Source organism: Nerophis ophidion, linkage group LG04 (genome assembly GCF_033978795.1).
Source record: "Nerophis ophidion isolate RoL-2023_Sa linkage group LG04, RoL_Noph_v1.0, whole genome shotgun sequence".
Classification (NCBI taxonomy): domain Eukaryota; kingdom Metazoa; phylum Chordata; class Actinopteri; order Syngnathiformes; family Syngnathidae; genus Nerophis; species Nerophis ophidion.
The window spans coordinates 35423140-35443299 of NC_084614.1; the positions used below are offsets into that span (position 1 = coordinate 35423140).

General features: G+C 39.8%; 2 protein-coding genes across 7 annotated transcripts; one reads left to right on the forward strand and one right to left on the reverse strand.

Moving 5' to 3' along the window:
• The first annotated feature begins 480 nt into the window (after positions 1-480).
• LOC133551333 (ester hydrolase C11orf54 homolog) lies at positions 481-10568 on the forward strand. Of its 5 annotated transcripts, none has more exons than XM_061897933.1 (9): positions 481-587; positions 947-1093; positions 1166-1264; positions 5406-5479; positions 5558-5659; positions 8904-9080; positions 9179-9328; positions 9404-9520; positions 9887-10568. In XM_061897933.1, the coding sequence occupies exons 2-9, from the start codon at positions 1027-1029 to the stop codon at positions 10058-10060; spliced, it is 960 nt and encodes a 319-aa protein (XP_061753917.1). In that variant the 5' UTR covers positions 481-587; positions 947-1026; the 3' UTR covers positions 10061-10568. The 5 variants fall into 5 exon arrangements, with proteins under 5 accessions (XP_061753917.1, XP_061753919.1, XP_061753916.1 ...); XM_061897935.1 differs by having other exon boundaries at positions 533-859; positions 9404-9524; XM_061897932.1 differs by having other exon boundaries at positions 535-859.
• Positions 10569-11045: 477 nt separating this feature from the next.
• Positions 11046-19554, reverse strand: timm22 (translocase of inner mitochondrial membrane 22 homolog (yeast)). 2 transcript variants are annotated; one of them, XM_061897937.1, is made up of 5 exons: positions 19251-19554; positions 16337-16533; positions 15958-16079; positions 11617-11689; positions 11479-11545 (listed from the first exon to the last, which is right to left on the reverse strand). In XM_061897937.1, the coding sequence occupies exons 1-4, from the start codon at positions 19507-19509 to the stop codon at positions 11641-11643; spliced, it is 627 nt and encodes a 208-aa protein (XP_061753921.1). In that variant the 5' UTR covers positions 19510-19554; the 3' UTR covers positions 11479-11545; positions 11617-11640. The 2 variants fall into 2 exon arrangements, with proteins under 2 accessions (XP_061753922.1, XP_061753921.1); XM_061897938.1 differs by lacking the exon at positions 15958-16079 and having other exon boundaries at positions 11046-11545; positions 19251-19548.
• Positions 19555-20160: the final 606 nt, after the last annotated feature.

Below are 20160 nucleotides of genomic sequence, written 5' to 3' on the forward strand. Positions count from 1 at the left end.
CCAAACTATTGGCACGCAGTTGGAGGCGTTTGTGTCAGCGAGGGACAAGAGTGCACTGGACAAACTGCTGGCCATCATGGACAATCCTGCCCACCCACTCCACCAGACAATTGAGGGACAGCGGAGTTCTTACTCCAACAGGCTCCTTCAGCTTAGTTCCCACAGTGTTCGATTCAAAAACTCCTTCATTCTGCACTCCATCCAGCTGTATAATCACTCGCCATACAGCAAAAGATATCTGTCACGTATACTGTAATATTGTACATGGTAGTTGTTATATATTATATATATGTTATAGACATAATATATATCTGTATATATAATATACTGTACATATATTATGTAAATATTACATAAATATGTTATATATTTTATTGCTATCCTTTCCATCCTTACACTTTCCATCATAGTATCTGAGCTACCGTGTGGAAGAATTTGTGGATCATTAATTGTCTAAGTGTAATGTTGTTTTTTGCCAGCAGAGTGCGCTGTAGTTCCTGCAGCAGTTGCTGAAGCCAAGGTAGAAGAAGTAGTCAGTAGGTGATGAGAAAGTAGACGAACCCCAGACGTCTGCTTCTGTGTCTTAGGTAGACGAAATGTCCCTCTATATATGTGTAATATATGTTCGTATTCAGTAATTTATGTATGTATACGTTAGTATTTTGTCTTTTTAACTTGTGTACAATGGACATCGCCCATAATAAGCGCCCTCACGTGACGACTCGAGGGCGCCAATAACAAAGTCCTAATTTGTTTTGTTTGTTTCCTTAAACGCTTACTTTGCGCTACACGGGACAGTTTATACTGTGACGAACAAGATTAATCAACGATATGTTTATTGGGCGACTTTGGGTCAAATGTAAGCAAGAACTTGTGTAGGCAACTAACCACTGACGAGACTGGGAACTCTCCTAACCTTGTTTACTCTTGGACTGTACACAAGCAGGAGGAGCATTGGAGGCGAAGATTGGTGCACTTTTCCTGCCCTGGAGCCTAACTTGCACTTTGGTACTGTGAAGCACAGTCATGTCAGCTATTAGTAAAACTGAAAAGGTTCAGCTGCATGTCCCTGACCTGGAGGAACTAACCACTGGTAAGAACATCATTTGTAACGCATACTACTGTAAGAGGCGTTGATAATGTGAGAGTGACATATGTTTTGCAGTGTTAAAAAAAGGACTGGAAGATAACTTTGCAGAAGTTACAGTGAGTGTTGTGGAGTGTCCCGACCTTACCAAGGAGCCCTTCTACTTTCCTGTCAAAGGTAAAGAATACTGTACTTTGAAACATTACGTCCTAAATATTTAAGAGGGATTATCTTGGGTCTGGTGCGTTCTGTAGCCTGGCTAACTTCCCAATTTTACGATACAAAATGCAAATCCATGTCCAATATTATACAGTTTGCCAAACACAGCTCAACACCTGGTATGTAAAAGGTTATACTTGTACATTGCTTTTCTACCTTCAAGGTACTCAAAGCGCTTTGACACTATTTCCACATTTACCCATTCACACACACTGATGGAGGGAGCTGCCATGCAAGGCGCTAACATCAGGAGCAAGGGTGAAGTGTCTTGCTCAAGGACACAACGGACGTGACTAGGATGCAGGGATGGGAATTTTCCGCGGATCCGCAGAATTCCGCCGATTTTAGCGCCGCCAGGGTCATTTATATAATATAATGCTAATGTGTGAAGGCACCAGATTGGCTAGCTCTACTGTCAGCTGACAACATCAACAAATGACATTGCCCGTTATAGGCGTCTGCACGCATCTGCACCAATGACATTGCCCGTTATAGGCGTCTGCACGCGTCGTTTGCCGACAATATTTAGTCCCTGATCCCTAATTATTGTGAGCGTTTCTGAACTCGTATTCTGTTTATATTGGTTGTGTTTATCGGCGACTAATCTGGAAAGAAAACACAGTAGCTCTCAATTAACACGTTTCTTCATTGACTAAACAGTTTCAGACATCCATCCATCCATTTTCTACCGCTTATTCCCTTTCGGGGTCACGGGGGGCGCTGGTGCCTATCTCAGCTACAATCGGGCGGAAGGCAGGGTACACCCTGGACAAGTCGCCACCTCATCGCAGGGCCAACACAGATAGACAGACAACATGGTTAAGCTTATTCAAGATAGGAATGCTTCATTAGCAAAAGATATTGATAAGGGCGTGAGAAACAAGTGGAAGTGAGCATGGCTCAATATATCTATCAAACTGAAAGTGAAGATTAACAACAATATCGTAGAACTAGACGAACTGATCAGCGATTTCATTGCAAAGTGCGATGAACCGGGACGTGCTCAGTGCTTATATTGCAAGGACATTGTGAACTATGGATCTCGGGGAAAGGTGGCACTCTTTGAGCACGCGAAATCGGCAAGGCACCTAAGTAAAGTGAGTTTACGGAGAAGTAATTTTTCACTGGAATTTGCCTATAAGCTGAAGTCAAACATTGTCACAAATGCAGCCTCAAATAAACTATCGAAGCCTCCCACCTCCGACTCTGCTCCTCTCACACCAATCTACGACAGACGAGTCCATTCAGAGGTACATTACAAGATCTTATGTATTTCAAAATGTTCATATTTTGAATTCTGGTTAATCCATTTGTAGGCCTATTTTTGTCTATAATCCAAACGTGTGTAAGCATTTGATATATGTGTAAACTTGTATACATACATTTCATCACATGATACATTTTTATGAAAATATTTGCTAATAAATGTGAAACTTTGGTCAGTAGAATATTGTTAGATTTTGACTCAAAATAGCAGGACATGCATCCTAAACTAACATAGATTTCAATTTTTTTCTGGGGGAGCATGCCCCCAGACCTGCCACGCAGGCGTGCACTCGGGTGCGGACGCTGTGCGGCCTTCCGCAAAACGGTGTTTTAGGATTAATACATTTTCAGCTGATTTTGGATGGTAGAAGGTGAGGATCGAACCAGGAACCCTCAGATTGCTGGCACGACCACTCTCCCAACTTCGCCACACCGTGCACATAGACTAAAGAAAAGACAGAAAACACCAAAGAAGAAAAAACAAGATAAATAGAAACATGTTTTAAATGAAACAAGAGAAAGCAAAGAAAATTACAGTAATCCATGGGTTTGAAGCCTGGTGTATTGCTTGGATTTTAACGACGTCACCTCCGGCTCATTAAATATGCTTAGTGGTCAAGCAATGTTTGGTCTCAATGGGTACTAAGCGCCATTTAGCATTTCTTGAAGAAAAATGCCAGAAAGGAACCAAAAGATTTTATGAAAGACGACGACAAAAGCGGCACGAATTCCAGTCCAAGGGAGCAGAGTCGAAGAATGCGCAAGTTTGCAGTGACCAATTTGTTGAACGTTTGTTTATATATTTTTAATATAATTTAATTGTTTAGTATTTGCCATTGAAGTATTATTTTGATATTATTTGAATTTTACTTTTTAACAAACAGAAACCAGAAAGCCAGAGTCAACGTTACTTTGTCAGGTTAGGCACTTTTATGTTTCCCCTCCTTTTTATTTTCTACACAAATGTGTGATAATGTGATATGATATGATGATTCAGTAATTGTTAGTTTTTTAATTGGATATGCAGTCATGTTGTGGCAGTTGTTGGTTATTACATGGACATGTCCTCACGAGACGCAAAGTTAAATCATGAAATGTGACCGTAATCAAACAAAAGCGATGCATGATTTATTAGTCTTGTTACCAATTTCCTTGACCCAGCCACACACAAAGAAGTTGTAGGCCTCCATGTTTTTCCAAGTTTATGTGTTTTGTCCTGTAGAATGATGTCATAGTTCAAGATAGTTCGATATTTCTGGGAATTCCACTGACGGATAATCCTTGATATCACTGGAAAATGTTTTTTTTTTTGGATAAAGTATAGGATCTATTCTATTGCATGGTTGGATTATTTTGCTTGTATCTGCTTTTGCAGGAAGATCTAGGCCACTTGCATACTTAAATAGTTCGCTCGCTACTTGCTGCACAACATATCTATCTTGGCTGGGTTGACCACCACTAGTTTTCACCTTCAGAAGAAGTCACGTGACGGAATACAAGCAATATTCTTGTGTTCTGTAACTTGTGTAAAACCTGGAATATACTCTCGCGTCGCAACGTTGTACTGTTTGATTTATAGTTCTTCCGTGGGGGGTGGTACCAAACTTGTAATTCTCTTCCAAAACACTAAGGGGCAGTGTCTCCGAAAGGAACAACTGCAGACAAGATACTGTGTATTTCCTTCCTGTGAAGAGTGACTATATAACAACCACTGAACCACGATATGAACATCTTTGTATACACAGGAACTAATCATTCACAATCATCAGGTTACTTTTAATGGACATTTTACTTATTAACCTTTGTGAAGATGGACTGTGCAACTTCTGAACGAGTAGCGGCAGAGGACGTTATTATTTGCAACAATATTTGTCCGTTTGGGACATGGGACAAGAGTGATCCAACATGTCATTGTTATTAAAAAAAAATGATTAAAAAAACTATTGTAAGTTAATGACATGCTGGTGTTAATGTGTGCGGTCATGTTCAGAGAACACAAATGTTTGTAAATATATCGTGCCTGAAAGATTATTGACGTTGAAAGAGAAATGTTGTGTGTGAGAAAAAGATGTATGTGCATGAGAAAGGATATGTGTAGGAACATCAAAATATATTAGGGTCGTAGACATAAATATTCATAAAAAAGTCAGAGGTTTTATTCAACAAGTATATTTAAAATGTACGGCCACTGTAATATGACACACACTTTGAACAGTAATACAGTGTTTGAATATTTAATTAAGCGCACCTCGAGTCTATAAATAGAGCCCGCATACCACAGTTTGAGAATCATTGGGTTATTGTATGGGCTACAGATTTTAATTGACTTTTTCTTTGTTTTGTGTTAAATTGTATTGAAAGTATTGTCTCAGGTTGTCATCGTAATAAAGTGGGCTTGGTTTATTTTGTGATCATTTGATGTACTGGAAAAATCAATAAACAATAAATATCACATGTAAACATAATATTGCAAATTATACAAAATAATAGAGGGGTACAGTGTATAACTGATATTTAATTTGAAAGAGTACTATTCAAAACTTTAATAATCACGTCTGAAATTTCTATTAATTGATATTACATGTATATATTAATAGATAAATGCATGCCATTTGGTTTTATGTATGTGGTATTTGGCAATTGCCTGATAGCTGGTTGGGCTTTGCTGCGAGTTTTGCTCTTGTTGGGCACCTTGAAATTATTATCCTAAAATGTTCTTGTAAAATCCTGCAAATGTATATGACAAGTTGGAAAATCAATAATTCCCGTAAATCCAGATGTTGCATGTCAGTTTGCAGGCCTGTGTTATTTTGCCATATTCTTCATCTTTGAGGTTTGTGTGGAAGTCCTCGGGTCACGGATGTGGGAGGAGTACCTTACCTGGTACCTGTGGTTCAGAGCCATAAGGTCAATTTTGCAACACGTCACTTTGAGAGCAGTATAATGTTGATATTATCATGATGTTATGTCTTATCCTCTTTGAAGGAGTATGACTTGAATGCAATATCAAAGGAGGTGGAGCTACCAGGAGCGTTCTTTCTCGGGGCAGGAGCTGTTCCTTCCAGAGTCTTGGGAATGAACGCAGAGGTATGCCTTACTACCTAACTAATGTTAACTTGTCAAAAGACACATATATTGTAGGTAATCCTTTTTCAGAAAACTATATCTATAAATGTTGCAAAATATAGGCATCAGCCATGACCCTAATAGTGTTACAGATCAGGAGTCTTCAACCTTCTCGAGGTCAGGTACCCTCAAACTGACGGAGTGAATAAGTAGGAACCACTACTTATATACTGTAACTTAGTACAGCGGTACCTCAATTTACAAACCCCTCTCTGTGCAAACTTTTTGATTAATATGCCTCTGTGTGCCAACCATGTCTCTGTGGACAAACGCTTCATTCAGGCACCTGCTGGCAAGAGAGCAGGGCAAAACATTGTTGGGGAGGCGGAGCCATCCACTTGACTTGCTGCATGTCTCAACACACCAGCATTTTGACTATTTTAATCCATTTTGCTAACTCTGTAAGAGTCCCAAAAACTCAACAGACCAGCGTGGAAAGGAGGGAATCGCTCTGAACTAAAAAAAAAAAAAAAAAAAAGACTATTTGCAAGGAGAACTGTATTTTTCGGATTATAAATCGCCCAGGATTATACGTCGCACCGACCGAAAATGCATAATAAAGAAGGAAAAAAACATATACCTCGCACAGGAGTATAAATCGCATTTTTGGGGGAAATTTATTTGATAAAATCCAACACCAAGAATAGACATTTCATCAATCAATCAATCAATGTTCATTTATATAGCCCTAAATCACTAGTGTCTCAAAGGGCTGCACAAACCACTACGACATCCTCGGTAGGCCCACATAAGGGCAAGAAAAACTCAAACCCAGTGGGACGTCGGTGACAATGATGACTATGAGAAACCTTGGAGAAGACCACATATGTGGCAACCCCCCCCCCCCTCCCCCCTCTAGGGGACCGAAAGCAATGGATGTCGAGCGTGTCTAACATGATACTGTGAAAGTTCAGTCCATAGTGGATCCAACACAGCCGCGAGAGTCCAGTCCAAAGCGGATCCAACACAGCAGTGAGAGTCCCGTCCACAGCGGAGCCAGCAGGAAACCATCTCAAGCGGAGGTGGATCAGCAGCGCTGAGATGTCCCCAGCCGATACAGAGGTGAGCGGTCCATCCTGGGTCCCGACTCCAGATGAGTGGTCCATCCTGGGTCCCGACTCTGGACATCCAGGACTTCATCCATGGACATCGGACCGGACCCCCTCCACAAGGGAGAGTGGGACATAGGAGAAAAAGAAAAGAAGCGGCAGATAGAAAAAGAAAAGAAACGGCAGATCAACTGTCCAAAAAGGGAGTCTATTTGAAGGCTAGAGTATACAAATTAGTTTTAAGATGAGACTTAAATGTTTCTACTGAGGAGGCATCTCGAACTGTTACCGGGAGGGCATTCCAGAGTACTGGAGCCCGAACGGAAAACGCTCTATAGCCCGCAGACTTTTTTTGGGCTCTGGGAATCACCAATAAGCGGGAGTCCTTTCAACGCAAATTTCTTGCCGGGACATATGGTACAATACAATTGGTTAGATAGGCTGGAGCTAGACCGTGTAGTATTTTATATGTAAGTAGTAAAACCTTAAAGTCACATCTTAAGTGCACAGGAAGCCAGTGCAGGTGAGCCAGTACAGGCGTAATGTGATCAAACTTTCTTGTTCTTGTCAAAAGTCTAGCAGCCGAATATTGTACCAACTGTAATCTTTTAATGCTAGACATGGGGAGACCCGAAAATAATACGTTACAGTAGTCGAGGCGAGACGTAACAAACGCATGGATAATGAAAGGCAATTTAAAATAAATAAAGAATAGTGAACAACAGGCTGAATAAGTGTACGTTATATGACGCGTAAATAACCAACGGAGAAAGTGCCTGGTATGTTAACGTAACATATTATGGTAAGAGTCATTCAAATAACTATAACATATAGAACATGCTATAAGTTTACCAAACAATCTGTCACTCCTAATCGATAAATCCTATGAAATCTTCTTGCTCGATGTCGCTTCTAAACAACTCTGCCAACTCCAAAGGTATGCGCCGCTTCCTCTTTTTGTTTTCTGCTGCATATTACACTACGTCCAGCTTGTAATCTGCAGTACATGATTTCCTTTTCGGTGCCATTTTTGTTCAGCCCTTCTCAGTTTTTATAAGTTACCGCCAACGATGAAATGATCCATTTTAATACCTACGGCAGTAACATATAACATATATCACTTAGCATCCCATGACCCACAATGCACTTCTGCCATGACCCTCCCCCGCCAAATTCTTATTGGTTGACGTGTGTGTGTGACAATTGCTGACATTTTCTTCGTCTCTTCCGCGAATGAGATAAATAATATTATTTGATATTTTACGGTAATGTGTTAATAATTTCACACATAAGTCGCTACGGAGTATATGTCGCACCCCTGGCCAAACTATGAAAAAAAACTGCGATTTATAATCCGAAAAATACGGTATATGGTACTCACAAGCATGACCACAGCACAGTAGGTAACCACATCAAGTTTAAATTTTCATGAAGGAAAAGGAAAAGGAAAAGATGCCTGAACAGTATTGTATCACAGCGGAGGAGAAGACAATATCTCTTCTCTCGTTCCAGCACGGCCCCTCGCTCTTGCAAAGCACAAACACGCAAACACGGCTTTCCCTTCCTCCTTCTCACGTTCCTTCTCTTTTTGTCTGCCTCTTTCTCATCAGTTCTCTGTCGTTGTGAATTTGGGTGCATTTTACTATTGTAGCAGTATGGTTGTTAAAGTTAACGATTTTGTAAATTTTGTTTTTGAGAGGACACCAGAGTGACTTTTGTGTGTGTGTGCATTTTGGCAGAGCAGTGCATAGAACAGCTTGTTGTTGATGATTAAACGTATTTATTACATAGAAAGTTAATCCATCATCTCTTTAAGTTTATTTGATATACAGTACGGTATAGCACTTTATATTGTGTTCAAAGTGTACAAACCTTCACTAAAATATGAACTTTTGTCAAGATCCGAACCCATTATTCATGTTTACATTGTTTCTTATGAGGAACTCGGATCCACTATACACACTTTTCAATTTACGGACCATGTTTAGAAACCAATTAAATTTGCAAATGGAGGTTTTACTGAAGTATTATGTGAAAAGCTTTCTTCAATGACAAGAGTTTAGATCACACACATGGCATTCATGTGCAGAACAAAACAGCACCAACGTATAACAATTAATTAATAAACGATGTTGACTTAAAAAATATTTCCACAGCTGATACCTCTAGTTCTGACTGAAGCAGAAGGAAGGCCTGCAGTGAACAGCAGCTACTTCTCCTCCATCAATCCAGCGGATGGTCAGTGTCTGCAAGAAAGATACAGCGACAAATTCTCAGACTGTAAATTTGCTCTGCTCGGGAATCTTTACGCTAGTGAGGGGAAGCCGGGAAAGGTAATGAGACTTTTTACAGCTTATTAAAAGAAACTGATGCTTCATAATGAGCCCACTTACTAGAACAAACTGACAAGGCTGCTTCTCCTCTCCCTCAGGTCATTGAGGTACATGCCAAGAAGAGAACAGGAGACTACAGCATAGTGACGGCCTTGAGAAAGACTCTGGAAGTGGAGTACCCTGATAAAAGCCTTGCTCTGGGGGGCACCTTCATCATCCAGAAGGGGAAAGCCAAAATCCACATCATGGTGAATATTACATGTCAGAAAGCCTGACGCAAAAAATTTAAATATATAGGTGTAGTAATGATGTCATGCTGATAGCCCAGAGAGTTCTCCAGCTGTCCACTGGACACAGATGAAGCGGTCAACAACTGGCTGAAGCACTTTGAGGTGAACGCCCCCCTCATCTGCCAGTCTGTGCTTGTATCCAAGGACCCTGTGAGTAAGCATCAATAATAATGTCATTACAAGTCTTATTAATAACAACTGTAGTAATGGATTAGATTTGTATAAAGCTTTTCTAGACACTCAAAGCGCTATACAATGAGAACTCATCCTTCACTCACGCAATTTTCAGATGTTGTTTTTTCATCGTAGTGATATTGCATAATCCGAGGTGGTGTAGTGGTATATGTTTCTGCCTAACGTGGCAGAGGGCGTTGGTTTGATTCCTGACCAGGATCAGGAAAGACTCTTAAACCAAAACTATTCATAGGAATATCCTGCTGAGAATGATGAATGATTATGGACAAAGCTACTTTGTTTTAAACTGGAGTTGCAGTGTATTTTGTGCTTTGTATGAAGGGACTGGACCTACGTGTGGAGCACACACACTGCTTCAGCCACCATGGAGAAGGTGGCCACTACTACATCGACACCACACCTGACAGTGTGGAGTACCTGGGCTACTTCATGCCTGCAGAGTTTATTTACCGCATCGACAGACCTAAAGAGACACATACAGTGGGAAGAGATTGAAAAAAACAAAAACTCAACTACAACTTACAGTGCTATTCAATTAATCAATTACAAAAGTACAGTATCACACAAATAGCAGTTTCTGTTAAAGTCATTATTTTGACTTTACATACTGTATTGAAAATAATTACAGATATTGAATAAAGATATATTTTCTCATTCCTGTCAAAAAATGCATGCCAAAATAGAATGATTAATGACAATTATACAAATCAATTTGGCTAAATCCCATACCGTCTAGCAGTTATGCTTCCAAGCATTAACCCAGGGGGCCTGGGTTTCACTCTACATGTACAGGAACTATTTTTCTGTTAATTTCTCTTGAAGATGAATAAAGCATTCGTCTGTCTAAACAAGAAAGTCGATATTGCGCAATATTGTGCACATAGATAATATTTAACCAAACATTGTGTGTAAAAAAAACCTTTGTACTCTGCAAAGAATTTGAGGAATAAAAACACATTTTGTGGAATATGAATTCAATGAAAATAAATTGGTCTGCCTCAAACTGGGTTATCTCTTTGTCAAGTATTGTCCATTTGATTATTCAGTAAATAAATTGTGTGAATGCATCTAATAAATATTTCCAGTCAATGACTATGATGATATTGTGGTCTTCACCCCGAAGATCACCATGGGAAGAATGCAATGTCGACCATTTCCTCCAACACTGTGCCGTCGCCACCTAGGACTAAGGAGACGTCATAGCCGCCCCGCTACAGCAGAGAGGAGTTTCCAGAGACGTACTTGTCAAGATCCAGTTGGCAGATCAATTTAACGGTCATCCACAGGTACGGCATATTAAGATGCTGATTGGACAGCATAATCATTGGTTACTTAAACATGTATGCCAAAACGTAAAGTATTACTTAAGATTTTGGTACTGGGTCAAATTTTCTACATATTAAATAAAGCTACCTGCCATAGTAATGTTGGAATAGATGGAGGACAATGTCAAATTAATCGGAGAAAAAAAAAGCAAGCATTCAATTTAACAACACATGAATGTAATGTTTAATACAAGTTTCATAATACAGGACAATTTAAAAAGGACACTAGCAATCTCTTATTTACACTGATTGAGAATGTTTTGCACACAGAAACAAAATAAAATGGTTACTTTTAAATGACAAAGCTCAATGAAAAGAAGTATGAGGGGTGTAAAGTGTTTTTCCAGACCCTTTTTACTATTGCCACAGGATAACTCTGCTAAACATAAAAAAAACAAGGCTTTAGTCCCCCTTTAACACTATTGTCCAACTTTGGAAATGTTGCAAATCATCTCATCTGCTTCTACAGCAGTTCTCCACTTTCAGGCCAAAAAGTTGGACTTCTTTCATCGCATTTGTCATAGTTGAACTTCCAGACGTCCAAAGAGACAAACTGGTACTACACAGTCTTTCATGGTTCATCGCAGGTAATATTCAATGGCAGCAGAAAAAGCAGCAAATCCTCCACATCCTAGGACACCAGCCTTAAGACCAGCTACAAAAAAACAAGTGTGGACATAAGACAATAATATAGTTATACAAGCAATATGAATCATAGTTACATACCACGAAAGCCAATTGCTCCTCCAGTTATACAGCCACTGTACACTGCATTCTTCCAGTCAGACTTTCCTCTGTGCTGCAAATATAAAGAGAAACTAGACGTGTTTGTACATTCAACCAAGCAGGGCAAAAAAACATCTTAAATCATAGCTGGTTTTATAATGCATAATTATTTAGAGAACTGTAAACCTGTATTTCAATACTCCTAAAATTTTCAACATCTTGCCGACAGTTGATCACCGGGAGACGCCATCGTTCAAAGCGGAATGTAATGCAATTTCTTAATTGCACCTATTTACAATAGGACAAAACACTGTCTAAGGACTGTTATGATTCTAGATGCAAGACAAACCTAAAGAAGGGTGTTAAAAGAGGGATGGAAAAAGAGAAGATGAGGGAGGACAAACATGTAAAGTGAGGCGAGTAGACTCCCATTCAAAGCAGTAAGACTACAGCGTCACCATGTTTGAACCCTTAACCTTCTGCTTCGAAACAAGCCTTTAAGCTATGCGGCAGGAATAACTTTACGATGAAATGTCATAATAGGTGCTCTGGCATTTTACATCCACTTCTTCACGCAAAATGCACCTCTTATTATTTCAATTGTTTTTAAGCACACATACTTAAACACTAGATGGCAGTAAAGCCCATTCTCAGAGCTCACTGTCAAATCACTGGACTGCTTGAATTCACTACAACTACTTATGGCAGGGGTGTCAAGCTCATTTTAGACCAGGGGCCACATGGAGAAACATCAACTCCCAAGTGGTAAAATCACGGCATGATAACTTAAAAGATTGTTTTCTTTGTTTAAAAATAGAACAAACACATTCTGAAAATATATCCTTCTAGCCATCCATTTCCTACCGCTTGTCCCTCTCAGGGTTGCAGGGTGTGCTGGTGCCTCTCACAGTTGCATTTATTTATGAAAGACATGTTTTGTTAACATGTTAAAAGGTGTTTAATAAAATAACAATCATGTTTTTAACACATGTATAATGTTGTAAATGTACAAGAATATAAGTACAAATCCCAATGTTTTTTTTCTTGTTACACTTTCATGTTGTGGTTAATAGTAATCTATCTTTATTTGTCATTATTAATACTGAATAAATTATCTGATAATATTCAGTCAACTCGGTGTTGATTTTCAATATATCAAAATAAAAAAGTATATAAAAATCAAATTACAGGATGTTATTGATGTAGTTTGCTCCTTTTCCTCGACTGAAATACTAACATCACGTGGTTTATTTTTATTTTTTTACATATGTAGCATAAACTACAAAGATAAAATTAACTGCTATTGCGATATCTAGTGGACACATTTGGAAAAGCAGTTTCTTTCATTCAAAAATTTCGGCTAATTTCAATACTTAGCAAACTCATCCCGTGGGTTGGATAAAATCAGTTTTGCAGGCCTAATCTAGCCCGAGGGCCGTACGTTTGACACCGCTGACTTATAATAATTATAAAATACAATTTTGGTAGAAAGTGCGTGTGAACGCTCAAAAGCCATAGGCAAATTGAAATGCTAACAGCGCAATAGTAGATAGCATCAAGTAAGAAAATATAATTTTTTTTTTCAGATGTGTATCAGCATTATGAGCCAAAAAATTGGATGGAGAACAGTAATGACTATGACGTTTTACCCCCCAACAATACTCTAAGTGCTCTGAATGAGTGACACAAACTACTGGCAACAATTTCCATGTGTGGTTGATCATACCTGGCCAGAAGACCTTGAAAGGTCATGTAATTTGGCAAGGCATTCTGGGGTCTGAGTAGCCATTGTTGCTGGACAATGTTTTTGTTTACAAAGCTGAAATAACATTAAAAGGAACTACTATGGCGTGTAAATGGGATAAAAAATAAAAAATAAAAAACATGTTTACTTGACCCACTTCCTGGGAAACTTAGCAAGGAACTGTTTGTAATATTAGGACCATCAGTGCCAAATATTATAAACTTATCACTTTCCTCTGGCACTGTTCCCCTAGCATTCAAATAAGTGGTTATTCATCCTCTGCTCAAAAGACCTAACCTCGATTCTGACCTCATGGTAAACTACCGGCCGGTGTCCCACCATCCCGTTATTTCGAAAATCCTCGAAAAAAATTGTTTTATAGCAGATAAATCAAACACTTAGCATCTAACAATTACTGTGAACCCCTTCAATCCGGTTTCAGGGCAAATCACTCTACTGAGACAGCCATCGCAAAAATGACTAATGATCTATTGCAAACGATGGATTCTTATGCATCATCTATGTTGCTGCTTCTTGATCTTAGCACTGCTTTCGATACCGTCGATCATAATATTTCATTAGAGCGTATCAAAACACGTTTTGGTATGTCAGACTTAGCCTTGTCTTGGTTTAACTCCTATCTTACTGACAGGATGCAGTGTCTCCCATAACAATGTGACCTCGGACTATGTTAAGGTAACGTGTGGAGTTCCCCAGGGTTCGGTCCTTGGCCCTGCACTCTTCAGCATCTACATGCTGCCGCTAGGTGACATCACACGCAAATACGGTGATATTTTTCACTGTTATGCTGATGACACCCAACTCTACATGCCCCTAAAGCTGACCAACACCCCGGATTGTAGTCAGCTGGAGGCGTGTCTTAATGAAATTAAACAATGGATATCCGCTAACTTTTTGCAACTTAACGCTAAGAAAACGGAAATGCTGATTATCAATCCTGCTAGACACCGGTAAATATTTAATAAAACCACCTTAACATTTGACAACAAAACAATTACACAAAGCAACTCTAAAGAATCTGGGTACTATCTTCGACCCAACTCTTTCGTTTGAGTCACACATTAAGAGTGTTACTAAAACGGCCTGATCATTATTCATGCGTTCGTTACGTCTTGTCTCGATTACTGTAACGTATTATTTTCGGGTCTCCCCATGTCTAGCACTAAACGATTACAGTTGGTACAAAAGAGCTAAAGAGCATTTTTTATTCGGGCTCCAGTATTCTGGAATGCCTTCCCGGTAACAGTTCGAGATGCTACCTCAGTAGAAGCATTTAAGTCCCATCTTTAAATTCATTTGTATACACTAGCCTTTAAATAGACCCTCCTTTTAGACCAGTTGATCTGCTGTTCCATTTCTGCTCAGCCCCCCTCTCCTTCGTGGACGGCGGGGTCACAGATTCGGTGACCACAGATGACGTGCTAGCTGTCCAAACTCAGGACCCAGGGTGGACCATTCATCTGTGCATCAGTTGGGGATGTCTCTGCGCTGCTGACCTGTCTCCGCTCGGGATGGTCTCCTACTGGCCCCACCATGGACTTTCCATCCATCCATCCATTTTCTACCACTTGTCCCTTCTGGGGTGGCGGGGGGGTCGGAGTCTCACTATTATGGACTACACTCTCAGATTATGCTAGTTCCACTCCACGTCCATTGCACTGGTCGCCCGGGGGGGGGGGGTTATGTCCCCACATCTACAGTCCCCTCCAAGGTTTCTCATTGTTATCCCATTGGGTTGAGTTTTTTTCTTGCCCTGATGTGGGATCTGAGCAGAGGATGTTGTTGTGGCTTGTGCAGCCCTTTGAGACATTCGTGATTTAGGGCTATACAAGTAAACACTGATTGGTTGAACTAGAGTGGTATTGTGAGAAAGAGCAACAAATTGGATTAAAATAAATCGTACGAAAGAAAAAAAAATCAATTGACTATATCGTAACAAAGTGGACCTTGTTCCAAACGCTCCCCACCTTAAAGTATAGTTAAGTTGTTGGAATGTATCTATATGAGCACGTAAAATAGACGAGATTTGAGCAAGCTGCCTTACTGGTATGTCGGTCGTCAACCAGGTCAGTTTTTATACAGGACAAATGTTTCGGAATGTCAAGTTGGTAAAGGCTCACGGACAAACCAACTTTGGGTGTTTGCAAGACCTCTAAATTTTACATCAGAAAGAGAAGAGTATTGTCCTTTCAGAGCTAAGTCAACAGGACTTGTCACTATGTGGTGTCTCCTGGAGAAATGTGTTTCAAACTAAACATATTTCAAGTCTGAAATACACTGTGTATCAATGCAGGAAATATTTTAAGTCTTCTCAATTACTGATCTATGAATGGGGGTATTGCTTTTTCCCCGAAATACTGTACGTTCTTTGTAAACCGCAGCTAGCTTAGCTTAATTTAGCTAATTCTAACATGCTGCTAAATGTTGTGCAACACAATAAAACATTCTTCTGTTTCAAACTAACCAATGTAAAAATGCTGCAAACACACCATCATATACCAGGTGATGCCTTTAAAAGTGTAGTTTGATCATCTTACGGCAGCGATCAAGGCTATTCGTCGTCCCTACTAACTCACCAATCTGACTTCCTTGGCTTTGATTCTGCGCTGGAAATAAAACAAATCTTGTTTGTTCCTGAAGCGATCATGCAAACCGCTGTGGCAGTTAACAGTGTCGCATGTTTGTCCCATGTTTTGAACTTGGGAAAGAAAAGAACACAACTTTAGGACAGAGTCCTGCATTTTGTCATGTAAATAAGCTATTCAAAGGCCATTAAAAACCGCAACGCATTGCGCTTACAAGTCACACTGTCGAGCCCTATACAGAGGATTTTGACTAATATCAGTGGTTTCGAGTAGATAGTGTAAATGGAAAGATGCCCATTTTGAAGCCGTTTTAGAGGAAAATATGGGGTTATATTATCTAAATGCATACGATACAGAGTTGTGGCATTACCGATTCGATGATGCACTCCGTACAGGAGAACATGGCGCCCACAATAGCAAAATTCTTAGCGTAGGACATGCCCCGTTGGCCCATGTCTCTGAGGACTTCTCGAGCTGTCGGCGTTCTCGCAGGGTCTTTGGGATCAAAACCAACGTTGGTGTCGATGCCTGCTGTGAAAACACCAAACGCTCCACCGAGAACAAACCCTGTACAAAAAAAAACAGATATAAATACAGACTGATTAGGTTAAAGGACTATAACAGAAATATTTACAAACCCCTTTTACTTTATGGGAAATTACACCTATAAGTTATACTTATAGGTGACAAAGAAAATAGTTATTGGGGTAATATGTAACAATATACATTTTAGACAATGCTTTAGTTTTTTTTAGCGTAATAAAATAGTTGGCCGGCCAAAAATGGGATGCACTTTGGACCATCCTTGCCAACCCTCCCGGATTTTCCGGGAGACTCCCAAAATTCAGTGCCTCTACCTAAAATCTCCCGGGACAAATTTTCTCCCGAAAATCTCCCGGAATTCAGGGGGAGCTGGAGGCCACGCCCCCCTTGCTCCATGAGGACCCGAGTGACGTGTCTGAGAGCGTGTCTGCTAGGGGTGTAACGGTACACAAAAATTTCGGTTCGGTACGTACCTTAGTTTAGAGGTCACGGTTCGGTTCATTTTCGGTACAATAAGAAAACAACAAAATATAAATTTTTGGGTTATTTATTTACCAAATTTGTAAACAAAGGCTTTATCCTTTTAACATTGGGAACACTATTAGAATTCTGCCCACGTTAATCCACATTAAACTGCCTCAAGTTGTTGCTTTGATTAAATAAAATGACAAAACCTTTCTTCTACATATAAAAAGTGCAATATTAAACAGTTTCAAGTCAACTCATCAGGCTTAATTTATTACAGCATTGGGGAAGCTTGTAGTGGACTTGTATTATGTAAATGTTATATTGTTGTCAACATATGATAGCATGGACCCTGCCATTCAAACTAAGCTGCTACATTACTAACGATTAATGTAACTATAGCAGAAAAAAATAGTACAACAGCAATAGTAGAGACTATTCATCCCTGAACACCATGGAGTTCAATGCAATAACAGACAGACAGGGCTTTGCACACACACACGCACGCACGCACGCATGCACACACACACAGCAAAATGAGCTAACGTTACGCTGAAAGCTAACTAGCCTTCACCTAAAGCCAGGACTGCGAGTGAGCTGAGCTGCAGTTTAAGTTTCTAGAAGGTCAACGGGCTCATAGTGATGTTTAGAAAGTAGTTGACTTGGAAGTGTTTATTATTATTTGGGGAGAGTCTGCTGCTCACCTGCTAAACTCATATCTGCTCGACGCTAAAGCATTGACAACATGCATTCTAAATACGCACTGCTGATTGGCTGTTACATCGCTCTGAATACGCACTGCTGATTGGCTTTGTATGTAACAAATCAAATGGTTGTGTGGGCGCGACAATGTTTGCTGCTGAGACAGAGGCAGAAAGCAGAGCAGCTTGTGAAGACTTCTGCTTCCAAACTCGTTCGGTACGCCCGCGTGCCGAACCGATAACCCCCGTACCTAAACGGTTCAATACAAATACACGTACCGTTACACCCCTAGTGTCTGCCCAATGACGTTCTAACTGTAAAATGATCGAGGGCGAGTTCTTAGTTTCTTATGTGGGTTTATTGTTAGGCAGTTTCATTAATGTCCTCCCAGCGCAGTAACAACACACAACAACAACAACAGTCACGTTTACGTCTAACACTCTACCGTAAGGCAGTTCGTCTGTCGTAAACAGCATGTGCCACTCTTAAACAGGACATTACTGCCATGTACTGTACATGATGCACCACAACACCTCCAGGCAACTTCAACCCTTTAATCCTCCTCCATTTACATCCCATCTCCCCGGATTGTAAATAACCTAATGTAAATAATTGAATGTATTTCTAATGTATATACCGTATTTTTCGTCATATAACATACAATTATTCAGCTTGTTGTTCACTATTCTTTATTTATTTTAAATTGCCTTTCAAATGTCTATTCTTGGTGTTGGATTTTATCAAATAAATTTCCCCAAAAAATGTAACTTATACTCCAGTGCGACTTATATATGTTTTTTTCCTTCTTTATTATGCATTTTCTGCAGGTGCGACTTATACTCCAAAAAATACGGTACTTGTTCTTATGCTATGTGAACTCACTATGTTCTCTGCTGGCTGTACATATCCTACTAAGTAAGACCTACACTGTTTCATTGTCCATTTCTCTGTTGATGCAATTGTTGATGACCGAAGTACTGATATCGACCAAAGCTCCTCATCCCACCCCCCGGATTGTAAATAATTCAATGTATATACTGTGATGATTTACCTGTGTGATGACTATATAATGTCGATAGTATTTATTTGTACCATGAATTGATTAACGTGGACCCCGACTTAAACAAGTTGAAAAACTTATTGCGGTGTTACCCTTTAGTGGTCAATTTTACGGAATATGTACTGAACTGTGCAATCTACTAATAAAAGTATCAATCAATCAATCATGCACAAGTGCAGTGCCCAACTACGCACACAACAGCTGTAAATATACTACTCCCTTCTTAACCACGCCCCCCGCCCCACCCACCCCCGACCACGCCAGGTCTCAAGGTTGGCAAGTTTGCTTTGGACACCTGCTGTGTGAAACATATGTGAGCTTACATATGTGACGCTGACTGACATATCACATTCCATCCATCCATTCATTTTCTACCGCTTTTCCCCTTTGGGGTCGCTGGAGCCTATTTCAGCTACAATCGGGCGGAAGGCGGTATACACCCTGGACAAGTCGCCATCTAACCGCAGGGAGGACATATGACATTATTAATATGTATATTCATTCAGTCTTTTACCTCCTACGCAGGCCAAAATAGATTTAAAAGCGCAGCTCTCCATTGCCCTCTCTATCCTCTTCTGCTCTTCACTTTTAAAAGGCACCGGAAGTCCCCCCATGATGCCGGGGTTCATGTCCTTCACCGTCCTCTTATCCCCAATAAGATGATCCAGAATCATACTGTACTGAATCGGGGTGTTTCCCACGCTTTGGCCAGCTGAAATAGAACTTTTAGAACCGGCGAGCGCAGCCTCTGCGGAACTGGCGGACGCCGCCATGCTTGTCAATGTGACAGCTTCTTCTTCTTCGTTTGATGGCGGGTCGTAACCAACGTTATAAGTGCATACCGCCACCTACTGTCCTGGAATGTGTATCCTCAGGGTGAGTACTATAGGTCAGTGGTTCTCAACCTTTTTTCAGTGATGTACCCCCTGTGAAAATGTTTTTAATTCAAGTACCCCCTAATCAGAGCAAAGTATTTTTGGTTGAAAAAAAGAGATAAAGAAGTAAAATACAGCGCTAAGTCATCAGTTTCTGATTTATTAAATTGTATAACAGTGCAAAATATTGCTCATTTGTAGTGGTCTTTCTTGAACTATTTGGAAAAAAAGATATAAAAAACACTAAAAACTTGTTGAAAAATAAACAAGTGATTCAATTATAAATAACAATTTCTAAACATAGTGCCCTCTTTGGGGATTGTAATAGAGATTTATCTGGATTCATGAACTTAAAAAATAAATCTTTAACATCAATATTTTATGGAACATGTCCACAAAAAATCTATCTGTCAACACTGAATATTGCATTGCTGCATTTATTTTCACAGTTTATGAACTTACATTCATATTTTGTTGAAGTATTATTCAATAAATATATTTATAAAGGATTTTTGAATTGTTGCTATTTTTAGAATATTTAAAAAAAAA